Here is a 13,934-nt window from a genome sequence, read left to right as displayed (position 1 = left end):
TGCAATTAGCAATTAAAACTTCTAATATGGATCGGGAAACCTTTACTTTTAGTGGTTGTTTTTGTAGTTAGCCCTGGAGGATTCAACATGGCCTAAAATGAAAAAGACACAACCTCTGCTAAACTCCAGAATTTGTCAGGAGTTGTAAGTACTCTATGGTCGTGCTGGATTATTGAAAACCAGGAAGCATGTAGTCTGTTTAACCCGTGTTCCTTTTAAGATCTAAAAAAAGGAACTTGTCCCTTTTAACGCCGTGTTTTAGCAGAGCGATAATTCCGTGTGAAGTGCTTTCCCGTCTGTTGAGATTCGACTTGAGCGTCACACTCACAGGAGTCTTATTTGCTCCGCACATGTTAGGTGCTCCTTCATTTGTAAGTGAGAAAGTGAGGCTGAATTATTGATAAAAGTGTCATAAGTGACCACAATGCATTAAAAATTGACGGCTCTCCTCAAATAAGTGAATTGTCTTGTGAATAATTTAGGCGACTCACAGCTGGTTTATGCTAATGTTAACATTTCAAAACATGTTTCCAGCTTTGTCTGGGGTCCTTGACGGTAAACGTCCCTGTAGAAATATGACAAAAACGACAAGTGGAGTTTAATTTTTAATTCACAAATTAGTGGAATGACTTCCTCTCTTTGTATGTTGTAGCTTTGTCATCGTTTACCAATAGCTCAGGGGTCTCTTCAGGACTATTATCATACTTGTATGTCAGTTCCTCATCTATCATGTCATTTTTGTCCCTCAAGGTTGGTGTGTGCACTCAAAAGCACTGTTCCCCTTCTCTCAACCTGCCTCTCTGGCAGGAAACAATGCTGTTCACCTCTATAGACGTACTGTATATACGAGAAAACACATAAATCAGACAATATGTCAGACAACTTGTCTCTTCAGGCTAACAGGAGTTTTGCGATATATCGGTCGATCTCCGTGGATTTAAAGTGCACAACGAACTCTGACAGATTCAATCCAGTTGATTTTTGCTGCGTCTTTGCCTGCCAACGTGGCGGTTCATAGAAAACAGCCTAGAAATCCTTGAAAGTTTGTGAATTTGAAAAAAATGACCCTTGAAGGTTTTTGAAAATCACATTAAATGGACATTGAAGTCATTGAAAGTGCTTGAATTTAAGTTGTTAAGAAGTTAAGTTGATATTTAGATAAATATCTCTCTCGTTTGTTACGACGCCACCTACTGGTTCATGCCCTGCCTTGCTCAATGTACGCAGACTAAGCCTACGCAGGACAAACAGCGTATCATAATGACTAGCGATGTCTCCGCCGTTTGACGTGAGATTCCACATACACAAATGATCTGTGAGGGCTGGGAAATTAAAAAGATCTCTGTCTCAACCAAAGAAAATTACAAAGACTGACTTTGACCAAGATCCCAAGGACAATCACTTGTCCAGTGGACGCCATGGACGAAGACACTCTTACAAGTTGCCCTCCCATCTTAAGCTGTGTCAGCACATTCAGATCTTTGAGTTTGAGTGAATTGATCCTGCAAAGTACTTGGAAAAGTCCTTGAAATTGATGTCAACCATGGTGTGGGAACCCTGTGTCTTGGTCCCAGATCATTTTTGTCTCATGATTTAAAATCACTTTACTTTTGGTACAAAGTGTTAGTGACGGTAAAGAAGAAGCTTTATTTATATCACACCTTTCAGAAACAGTGTTACAAAGTGCTCGAGAATCAAATGGAATCAACACAAAGTGAATGTCATCGCACCAACAGAAAGTCACAAAATGCAAATCACACCTTTTTAATTTAGTTTGAAATGGTGTGAGTTTGTCGTTCGTTGTCTGTTATTTTGTTTTTGTTATTTAATCATCAAGTATTTTGTTTCTCGTGTACAGCTGGATCAGATTAGATTGGCTTTAAAAGTTAGTGAGTTTTTAGTTAAGATCTATGTCTTTATAGTTGAGTCAACAATAATATAAGATATTGCAGCGATGGCTGTAAATTACACGCATTTTCACATATTATATTCATGACAGGTTGACCGATATCAAAAGTTTGGAAAACACTTAACAGACTAATCATTTAAAAATGTAAAACTATAAAAAACTAAAAATTATTACGTGTCTTTTCACATTACTCTGCAATTCTCCATCTCCTGGTGTCTTGTTATTATTTATCTCCTCTGTTCTCCCATTCTCACGCTTCACTCTTCTTCTCTAATTTTTTTTCCCGTTTGCAGGACCCTGCAGACTGTCGGCCCGTCGCACGCCCGCACCTACACCGTCGCCGTCTACTTCAAAGGAGAGAGAATCGGCTGTGGCAAAGGCCCGAGGTGAGTCAGACGCCTCCACAAAAGAAGACACAACAACAACAACAGGACAACTCACTCTCTGCTCCCCCCCCACACACACACACACACACACACTTCTCCTTCTCACTGCACCCACCGCTAATGTGCAGGAGAATAATGGCAGCGGTGCTTTATTGATGGTGTTTATTATGGCAATTAAGCTCTTGTTGGCCTATTCTATCGGGAGAGACATTATGCAGAATGAAAATGAATCGATTCATTATCGATTTGACGTAAATTGTGTTATGGAAATATCACTCTGGGCCGGGGAAGAGTCTGCGACGAGGCGGCGCTGTAGCTCCGGCTGCGTTTAGGGTCTACCTGGGATTTAAACTCTGTGTGTGTGTGTGTGGTCACACACGTCGACACTTTTATTCGAGTAAAGAAGGTGAATCTCTGCATGAAGAGTCTTTTCAGGCCTGTAAGGGTTTGAGCATAAAGCTGCAGCTGAGCCTGTGAGAAAGGAAAACTAAATCCATCAGACATCTTAACCCCCACCCCCCCACATCCTTACACACACACACATTCTTGAACAGCCTCCTTAGTGAGGACACTCAAAGACATAAATGCCATTACCAAGACCCTTACCTTTACCTTAACTGTCACAGCTAAATGCCAAACCCCAACTTTGCTTTAAGTCTTTGTGTTTTGCGATTTTGACAGAAAGAGCTAAAAGTGCTGTGGAGAGAGGTTTCCTACAGTCAAACCAAAGTGTCCATAACTTTACAAGTGTACACACAGATTCTATAGAAGAATGTTTATGAAGCCAGTACTTTTACCCTGCTGTAACTCACAATTTTTCCATTAAGCTGTAACGGTTCAGTTCGGTATGGTGCTGTTTCCTTTTGGAATGTTACCAAAATAACTGAGCTCAATCTTTGGCCACTTTCCCTTGGGCAGAGTCAAAAGGTACTGTAGAGTCAGGGTGGAGCTAGACCGCCATTGCACCAGTATACTGTACTGTATCAAACCAAACCGTACCATGATGGAAACGCAGCATACAGTACGTCGTCGCTTCCTATTTTGAGGAATATTCGCACACTCCCGGTCAGTCTTTGGCGTTATCAAGTATAATTTTAAACTATTCCCGTTATTTGAAAGTTGCTATATTTCAAAATTCAGTTGTTAGTTGTGAGTCAATCAGGTGATTAGACAGATGATTACTGATCTTCAGAGTTCATGTCTGTCCTGGTGTTGAATCTCAAATCTTCCTCAAAAATGAGGTTGTGCAACATCCAGTGGCCACGCCTCTTTGTAGTGGGACGTGACAACCAGCCCTCAAATGCTGTGATGGTTAAAAGTAAATCTAATATATAAAAAGTAGTGCTGTCCGACGCGTCAACAGCGTTTAAAGGCGTCAACCTTAATGCACGTTAGCGCACGATGTGTTTCCATGGCGACTGGCCGGGAAAAGACACTTTTTGGTCCTCACAAAGACATACATACAAGTATATAGGTGTCTGTATACAAGTATACAGACACAGACAGGCACACACACATGTAGAAAATCCCCCTCCATGACTCTCCTACTTGAAAGCACTCGCTCTGTCTCGCTCTAAGCTGCCGATAAGTTTTGTCCCCTCAGTAGGATCTTTGACAGCTTACTGTTTTTGTATTTACATGACTTAAGCTCCCATCCACCTCCACTGTGGTCACACACACACACACACACACACACACACGGTGTAAACACAGAGCAGAAGGCTTACCTTTTTGAAAACGTCTGCACGGCGTTACCTGGTATTGTTCGGCAAAAATGGCTCTTTGAAAACAAATGAAGAGCACTTTTGATAATCCTCTCACTATGTTTTTGACTGAATTTCATCCACGTTTTGAATAAAACACTAAAGAACTTTTTCTTTCTCTCCCTCTGTGCCTTCTTTTTAAAAAAATATTTCTAATCTAGCATCCAGCAGGCGGAAATGGGAGCCGCGATGGATGCACTCGAAAAATGTGAGTTGTTTGGCAAACACGAACCCTCCCTCTCTCTCTTTCCTCAAAACACACACACATTTTCACACGTTAAGCCTTTTCACACTCTCCATCGCCTCAGTGTTGAATTATAGCCACGGATGTACTGTATGCAAGATGGCTGGCAGGGAGCGGTGGCCCGAGCAGCCGGTTGGCCGCAGCAAACGCGGCGTCGGGCTGTTTGAAGTGCGAGCCCAGAGCGCCGGCACGAGGCCTCGCCAGAGATGGAGGAGCGGTAAAACAAGGACAGCGAGGCGAGATGAGCATCCTCGACCGCGTCCGTCAGTCCGCGGGGAAGTTTGCGTCGGGGGGGAAGTTTTTGTTGTGGTTCGAGGATCAGGAGGCGTCGCGTTCCCTCGTTGATCCTCTTCTCAGTATTTGAAGTGCAGCGTCCGATGGCGGCGCTTAACTGATTATTTCAAAACAATGCTGACACGTCGGCGGCGCTGGCCGCCCCTCTGTCTGGAACTTGGCTCGCTGGCTCTGAGTGAAAACACGGCTGCCAGTGGGGACACAAGGAAAAACACATTTTAGCCACTTGACAAGAGACTCGTCCAATTAAATCTACGCCCACTGAAGTCACAAGAACATGTTCACTGCTTTATCTCACTGTTGGACAGTCTTATCCAACTGGAAACTCAACTCTTTGTGTCCGCAGCTCGCTCTCCTGCACCAAACTCCATAGAGAAAATCATTGTTTTCAGCTGGCAGGGACACTGGAGCTGCTGATCCACTGCTGCCTCCTTTAATACGCTTGTGTCACTGAGGTTAATCTGAAAGAAGGATTTCAAACAGCAAAGTCATAAAGTAACACATTTGAACTTAGTGATGGAGGCAGCAGTGGATCAACAGCTCCTGTTTGCTGTCACGTAAAATCACTGATTTCCTCTGTGGACTTTGGTGCAGGAAAGTAAACAACTTTACAAAGTGACAGGAACAGTTTCCAGTTGGAAACGTGAGATTAAGTGGCATTATCTTAAGATATAGACTTAAATTGGAATATATTTGTGAGATATGCCTTTTGTTAAGTGGCTAAAATCACCTGCGAGATTGTGACGCACGTCATATTTGTTATATTCTTAATGTGCTCATCTTTACGATACTCAAACTCTGGCCTTTGTCCACTCTAGGGCTGCAACTATCCATTATTATTGAATTTTTTTAGTCATAGATTAATCTGTAGATCATTTTTTTTTTGTTAATTGTTTTAAAAACCACAAAAAGACAATTTTCTCATTGATTGCAATACATAAACACTTCACGCTTTTGCCCTCCACAATTTTAGAAGTTTATTAACTTATTACACAAATTGGGAACGGGGACGAAAGTGTTCAGTAGAACAAGTGACAAAATGTAGTAGAGCTGAAACAATTAATAGATGAATCGATTATTAATCGGTTTGAAGCTTTTTTTCATGATTAAAACAATATTTCTGATTGTTTTGGCTTCTTAAATGTGAATATTTTCTTTGTTTCTTTGCTCCACATAACAAAGAAATCATTAAAAATGAATCGTTTTGGTTTGTGGACAAAACAAGACGTCCGAGAAAGTTGTTATTTCTAGGTTTGACAAATACTGATCAATGTTTTTTAACATTAACAATAATCGACGGATTAATCGATTACGAAAATAATCGTTAGTTGCAGCTCTGAAATGTTCTTTTGTGTTTGTCCAGTAGAGTCACAAACTCCTTCAGCTTCCGCATGTTTTTCAGGGGTTTGGTTCTTGTCAAAAGGGGGCGCTCACACAGCACAGTGGGTCTTAACTGTCCGTGTGTCAGATGCACTTTGAGAAAAATCTTAAATATCCCATTAAGGAAACAAGAGAGTGATTTTCTGGCATTTTGGTGCCATTACCTTCCAAGTAAAAACACAATTACAGGTCTCAGTGACACATCCACGAGACGTCATTATCTCCCATTCTCCTCTCTGCACGCTGCATATGTACGTGCGCGCGCGTGTGTGTGTGTTGTGTGTGATATCTCGCGTCACACTGACTGCATGAAGTGTGTGTTGCTCTCTCTGTGACCTCGCCGCATTAGTCAGACACACTGTTTTGGGGTTGTTTTTTTTGTGGTGTTTTTTCCGTCCTCGGCTAATTAGTCGGCCTTGAACACAAATGGCTCTGTCGGAGCAAACCTGCGGAGCGTTCCGAGGTCACGGAGGTCGCGCTTTGATTCCATTTGGCTCATAAATGAAGCCTCCAGCCACTGGTGATTGATACTGTTTTTATGAAACATTAGTGTTATGGTGTTACTATTTAAAAGCGGTTGGATCTGGGCCTCCTTCGGCGTCTCCTCCTCCTCCTCCCTCCTTATCGGAGGGTGGAGATCAGTACACACTCTCACTCTCTCTCTCCTGTGCCTTCCTCCCTTCCCTTAATTCCTCCCATTTCCTCTCTCCCCAGTGTACACCTCTGTCACCATGATTGATAGATGCTCATTGCTCGTAAATGAACATTTCCCCTTCTCATAAATTGCGGATTCATGTGACTAGATTAGCGATTCCGTGCAAAAGGTCAGTTAATTTAAAAAGCGTCTCTCCGAGTCTTTCCCTCCCTCGTTGATGCAGAGCACTTCCAGTTCGAGGGCTTTTTTTTTTGTTTGACTTTGTGTCGTCACTTCATTTTAAGCCCAACAGTCGCTCGTTCACCCTCATGCTCCAGAGTAGCTGAGGTGAGTCACTTGCATTATTACAATTCATAAATTCATTAAAAAGGTTTGATGAATGATGGGATGGAAAAGGCCTTGTTGAGTCGTATCACTGACTAAATGTTGACGAGGTAATCTACAGAGCTACTCTGCTAATGAGTCCCAAAGTTAGAGGAAGACTGATCCATCAGTCATTTTTCCAAAAAACACTTATTGTTGGAGTGGCATGTTGCAGCTGAAGTGTTGAAGATACCCGCGTAGCCTTCACTTAGCATCAAAACGATGTTTATGCTGCGTTTTGTTTACCTCGGAACTCTGGGGTTAAATCACATGTGAATTCATCGCACTCCGTAGAGAAGTTAGGGGAAAAAACAATCAAGAGATTGTACATATAATTATTTAATCTTCACTGACTGCAAAATAAAACCTAAATAATTCTGAAGTTAAGTGCGTTTCATGTATTTAATATTAAAGGTGCATTATGTAATAAATCTAAAGTAACTATCCATAAAATCCTCTTAATATGTCACAGAGACTCAGGAATAATGTTCATATAACAAACTGAACTCACCAACAACAACAGTAGAGACAAAATATTTGCATCTACCAATCATTGCAGTCAGTAGATTCTCAGCTGCCAAGCAACCACGGGTTGCCAGTTACGTCAGAAAACGAAACCTAAAAGACCTCTGTATTTTGAATTTGAATGTAGTAACAGTTTTTGGCCACATTCTTACATATGGCACCTTTAACTTAATGCACTGTTTGTACTGCAAGGTCGACACAAAATGCAGATTAGAGACAAACCAGTGTTTAATTGCTTAGTGAAGCAATTTTGCTCATAAGTAAAAGTTTTCATAGTCGATTGGTTGCAAAAATGTCTGATTTAGGCGCTTAATTTGTGGGAAAAATAAAAAAAGATTTCTTTTTTTTATTTTGGTCAAAGAAAACCATGCAAAAACCTGTTAAAAGACTTGATTGTGGTCTAACATAATTACCACATGCTTAAATGAAAGAGTCGACGTCCTCATGTGGTTTCACCTGGCTGATGTTGACTGCAGTCGAAGGGCTCTGCTCCACGATCCATCACTGACGTTACATATTCATTCTCTTTATAGTGGAGGTCACAGTTTTGCATGGAGTTCAGGCGGCTGATCATTTTTTAATTCTCAGAATCCACTCGTCGAGCCTGAATTAATCATCCCGCTGTTACACTCGTATTCGTGGCTGGAACATCATCATCGCGTGGAGATAAATATGTCAGCAGAGTTCAAACGCGCCTTTGAAGTCTCTCCGCTGACCGCGAGCTTCTCTAATGAGACTTGAGCTCCGCTGACGCTCGGACTCCTGTCACAGCTTCATTGTCTCACGCGTGATTGTCAAGAGACGCGCTTCGTTTGTCCACACAGCAAGACTAATCAAGGACATTAGCTGCAGTGTCATGTAATTCCTCATCGATTGTCTTGTTGGCCCTCGCCGCGGCGCCGGCTACACGTTTGCTCCTCGTGTTCAGCAGCTTCCACCCTCGTGCTGCTCTTGAATCGGAAAAAGCAAACCTGTCAGGATTCATTTCCATGTTTTATTCAAGGCCTCCTCCAGCATCGGGATCACTTTGAGCTGGACGGAACTTTTTGTTTCTGCTGCAGAGCTTTTCCTGGCGGCTCCAGCGGTGTCGGAGAGGTGAGAGACACGGCTGTGTTCAGTCAGACAGCTCAGAGCTCATTAAACAGAACCAGGGGCCCGGTGTTTGGTGTGTGTGTGTGTGTGTGTGAGCGCTGTCTGAAGCAGATCCGCTGGTGGCTCGGCTGATTCACATTTCATTATTTGATGGCGCCCGCGTTTTGACAGTTTCCTGCCTGTATCTGTCAAGGCAGAATTAAATGTTAACCAAGGCCCGGACTGGGAGAAACATGAGTGCAAACAAATCGAGCTGAGAGCAGCCAGAATCGACAAAAAAAAGAGTGTGGAAAGAGGGAGGAGGAGGAAAGTAGTCGGCGGTGCAGCGTTTCTCAGGCCCTGAGGCTCCGAGCACCACGCACCGTCAGGTCTAAGGCGACGTCAAATATACATGGAAACGGCTTAAGCATTTATCATTCATCCTCACAGATAGCACTGTCTCACTTTAAAGTCTTCAGCCCCTCTCTAAGACTTCACTCTTATTCTTCCAAGCTGCTTGTTTTTCAAACAAAATGCTATATCTGTTGAATAAGAGAAGGAGCCCGGATCAGGCTAGTAGCTGGAAGCGGACTACATTCTTCCCTCAGCTTTCTTTAAACCCCTTAATCTCAGAATAAAAGTAGTGGATGGATTGAGGCGAAGGGAAATACCATGTGCAGGATCTCTATTCACCAGCTCCAGTCTTTTGTTTGCCCTTTGGCATGGCAGGGAAATCCCTTCATCAGCGCACAGGCACACGATTGGCTCGTTGACTGATGTGACGCGAGCGCGAGCTCTGCGTGATAGACTCAGCCGAGGCACTCTATTGTGGAGTCGACTCACAGCCTTGAGCTCAGGATGAATAGTGAGGAAACAGCGCCTTTACATAACATTAGAATAAAACGACTTACCAGCGTTCAATGGACTCAAACCAGACTTTTAAAAAAACGCTTGTTAGTCTGACTTTAAGTGAACACACTTAAGTGAACACGACGCACCATGTAAGAGAAGATACATCAGTATAAATGATAATAAACCTGCATTTTAACGCCTGGAAATGCACAATATAATAAAATATGAAATATTACCTTGATAAAACATAGAGTTTTGTCTGCAGTCTGGACCCAGTGTTTACCAAAATTACAAAATCTTAACTAAAAGTTTGGGGGGGGGGGACCAAAAAGTCTTATTCTCTGCAAAATAGAAGTTCAAAAATACAGATTACAAAAAAAATGACAATAATTTAGGAATTCCATTCAATTTGTGTAGTCGTTTTAAAAACACGGGCAGTTTTCAGTGGATACTCGTTGTTTAACGTTGAAGGTTGAACGAAAAGCTCCAAAACTCGATGCTCGTTTTCCCAAATTCAGTCTGAACTCTGGGAACAATTAAGTGACAAATGCCCCAAGAACATCATGCATAAAGGCTGTTGGTTCTCATGGCTCCATATCTCATCAAAACCCCTAGTGGAAGGACATGGAATGGTTCTGGACCACGGTACCAACTCGTCACTGGCTCAAGCTTTTGTTTGTTTTTGGGTCTGTGACATTATTGGCCAATCAGAAGAGGAGAGAGAGGACATATCACCGCCTCAGCACAGCAGAGTCGGACACATTTCATTCAATACATCGATTCGCCCTCTAATGAGACAATGACAAGGACAGTAGAACAATTAAATGGCGCGGTCAAGGTACAACAAACAAGCGCAGCTCGACTTGACTTCCAGGCGGCGTCGTTTCTGACGTTCTTATTTCTTTCACTCTGGAATCTCCGTCGTCCTTGAGAGGAATTAACTCCGTTGTCGATGAGCGAAACACCTGATGTGATCGCAGCGCTAATCGTTAGCACCTTAAACAAACATCAGTATTCACAGAGAAGCTTTTCTCAGCCGTGCTTTTTTCGACGGAGGATTCTCAACGCGTGGAGCCAAATGAAAAGCTGGTGTTTCCTCTGCCAGACCCTTTCTTCTCAGGCCTGCTCTTGTGCTGCATGCTGAACAATGTCAATGACCACAGCCCCCCCCCCCCCCACACACACAGACAGACAGTATTGAGTGGGTTATTCTCAAGTCATTTCCCAGGGAAAAATGCTGATGATTTCCATATTTTAACTGCAATATGTAGTTTTCTCTGCGAGGCTCAGCGAGTGTTGCTTACTCACTGAAAGCATATTGGAATAGTTTTTTTTTCTTCTTCATGTGTATGTCATATCTTCATTTGATGGATGGATGTTTCTCATAGTTATCTCTCTGTTGTCTTAACCCTCTTATGACCAGCCTGCATTTATTTAGATTTTATGGCTGTAGAATTATTAAAAAGGTAAAGTTCACTCTCCATTTCTGTCCCATAGATAGTCCTGACCGGGGTTTTTTTTTGGCAGATTTTGGACTCGGCGTGTGACCGTTTCCTCTGAACCATCGCTGTGCGTCTGCAACAGCAAAACAATAGCAGTTTCCATGAAAACACACACATTTCTCTGCCAGGCTGTTTAATAGAAGTTGGCTCTAACCCTGAGGCGATATATTATCAGCCGAACGAGAGCAATAATTAAATGTTCCCTTTATATCGGAGGATAATGTTCACTATCTGTCTAAGATAACGGCAAAGGCCCAAAGTATTTAGACATGTTCTGTTGATTTGGGCCGTGTATCTGACCTGTGTGTGTTTGTGTGTGTTTGTGTGTGACGTTAAACCAATTCCAACTTTACGTCCACACGAGGTGAAGACGTTGACAACACCTTTTAAGACCTGGTTGTTGTGGGATGTTCTTGACCAGGAAAGTTGGGATTAATCTAGGGCTGCCACAAAAGATTATTTTTGATAGTCGACTAATCGGATCAGTTGTAAATTGAATGTATAACATACAGTTTATCGCAGCTGCTCTTATATAACAATCATTAGCTTTCAGGTTGAAGTGTTTAAGGTATATGCTAACTAAAAATGAAGACAATTAAGATGATAGTTCATTAAACCTTTAATGAAATATGCTTGTGGCAACAAACATTAAATGCAAACAGCTGAGTAAACGGTAAAGGCACTGTTATGACGTTACAGAAAACACATGAAATGTGTGTGCTAAAGCTCATGAATCAAATCGTCATCGCTAATGTTAACGTTTACAGCTATCAATATGACTAAGTAGTAAGTTAGCGCCTTGTTTACGCTAATGTAAGCAGCTAACTAGCCCGTTAGCTTGCCGAGATGACGGTCCCTCTCCAGCCACAACGTGCTTCCTTTTCAGGTGCTCGTGCATCGCACTTGTGCTGCCGTGAAAGGCGAGTTCTGTCTCGCAGATATTGCATTGCACACTTTTTTTTTCCTTTTTCTTAAAATGCTCCCACACTTTTGAGCTCCGTTGCCGCCGGGTCGCCATGACACCAGCGAGCCCGTCTGGTGTAACTTCTCGTGACATCACGGCTGACCCAGATTACCACTACTGCGCATTGTGTCAAGGACAGAGAAGCAGACTCGGCAGTGGAAGGTGCCACAGCAGTTTTTAGAGAGAAAACAAAGAAATAAACCTTTTAAATTTTAATAGTCAATGTAATCGTGGCAGCCCTAGATTCATCTCCTGTCTTTCGTGGATCGTGGTTAGCTAGGTCGGTAGCTAACCTTGAGGAGCCACAAGATGCTAACACAAGAGGTTCCTTGTAAAAGGAAGTAAAAATGTCCTGTCCTCATTGATTTATAAACATTTTCTGAACTTGTAGTAAATATTGAAACTTTAGCTTCTTTCCGTCAAACTTCCTCCTAATTCGTCAGTGCTGTTAGCTTCTCGTTAGCCTCTATCTGTTGTTGGTTTTGTTTATTCCCAGCAGTAAAGTAATGTTCTTTTTTTCCATCCGAGTTCTCAGATCTCATCGTCATTTTGACGAAACCCAATTAGGCGTCGTGACTGATAATGACAAAAACAGCGTGAGGTCAGTTTGTACCGTGACGTTCTTCTGCTCATTTGACCAAAGTGACAGCGCGCGACACTTGATGTGAAAACTCTACTTCAGGCAATTTGAGCTCTTAAATTGGTGTCCTCGTCCAGCTGCAAACTGACCTTGTCTCATCACACTTGTCTTTCTGTGTCTCTCTCTCTCTCTCTCTTTATCTGTCCTCCTCGCTCCACTTGCCTCCGTTTCCCTCGGCCAGATAACTTCCCACAGATGGCTCATCAGAAGCGCTTCATCGAGCGGAAATACAGGCAGGAGCTGAAGGAGATGAGACGGGAGCGCGAGCGGCAGGAGATGGAAACCGACGAGGTGGACGAGTGCAGGAAGTGACGGCGCCCCGCCTTCTTTTTTTTTTTTGTTCCGTAGCGGTGGAAGGACGAGGACAGTCCTGTCAGCTAACGTGGCAGCCGTCCAGGCATGAGTCGGCAAAACGGAGACGCCACGAGTCGACCGCTGAGCCGTGTAGTTTAGAGAAGGACGACTCGATGTTCCCGCAGTTTTAACACAAAGCTCAAAGGGACGCGGGTGAAAGGTCACCTGCTTGATAAGACTGTTACCTCAAAGATTTAAGGTAAAATCTTTGTCTGATATGCTCAAATTTAAAGGTCCAGTGTGTTACATTTATGCAGAAGAAGTCGATTGTATTAGCATAAACAATCCTGTGCCATCATGTTTTCACAACAGCAGTTTCACATTTTGAAGAATATTCTTTCTGGTATGTGAGGGCCACCGTAGTTCACCGACGTGCTCATGAACTCGGAGCAACCTTGAATTATGGTTCTGAGATGGTTGCTAACATACAAACACTGCTAATTTTGCCGTTTACAGCAATTCTGTCAAATTAGTTTGGTGTTAAATCAGTCGTAGTGTTTAATTTTTAAGAACTGAACTGAACCGCAGTCTGCATCCTCACCACCAGATGTCACTAATGCTCGCACACTGGACCTTTTAAAGCTAAAAAATGAGAAGTGTTCATTCTTTAACTGTTTAGTGTTGTTGAGGCGTGGCCTTCACTTGTATCATGTTGACGTCGCAACGTTAGAAACTTAAAGGAACAGTGTGTAGGATTTAGCGGCCTCTCGGGCTAACGTTGCGCTTTGCAGCCGATTGAATCATGCATTTGCATCTGAGCTTGAACAGTAAACTGTCCAAACTGTCTCCATAGCAACCGCGAGAGTCGCCTCCTGAAAGCTGCTTCCAGCACAAACCGTAGAGCCTTAAAGAGACACAAGTCCTCGCAGCGACAACACGGCGACCTCTGTTGAAGACGTCCAGGTACCCTAATCCTCCAGTCTAATGCTAATGCTAAAGCTAGAGCGAATCACATTTATATTATTAAAAATGTGGCCAACAGATCAAATCAAGTGACAAGTAATTTCAGAAGTCAGCCGCGAGGAAAAGCCC

At 42.8% G+C, this 13,934-nt stretch overlaps 1 protein-coding gene across 1 annotated transcript in view; it reads left to right on the top strand.

Moving 5' to 3' along the window:
* Positions 1-12,860, top strand: part of drosha (drosha ribonuclease III) — a gene marked incomplete at both ends in the record, with an annotated part of 96,390 nt that extends 83,530 nt beyond the window's left edge. The window contains 3 exons of the mRNA XM_083901759.1: positions 2,203-2,295; positions 4,220-4,266; positions 12,730-12,860. Coding sequence (XP_083757885.1) covers positions 2,203-2,295; positions 4,220-4,266; positions 12,730-12,860 — 271 coding nt within the window. The remainder of the gene's footprint in view (positions 1-2,202; positions 2,296-4,219; positions 4,267-12,729) is intronic.
* Positions 12,861-13,934: the final 1,074 nt, after the last annotated feature.

The sequence above is a fragment of the Microchirus variegatus genome, assembly GCF_963457635.1.
Source record: "Microchirus variegatus genome assembly, chromosome: 15".
Lineage (NCBI taxonomy): Eukaryota > Metazoa > Chordata > Actinopteri > Pleuronectiformes > Soleidae > Microchirus > Microchirus variegatus.
This window is presented reverse-complemented; position numbering and strand designations above follow the sequence as displayed.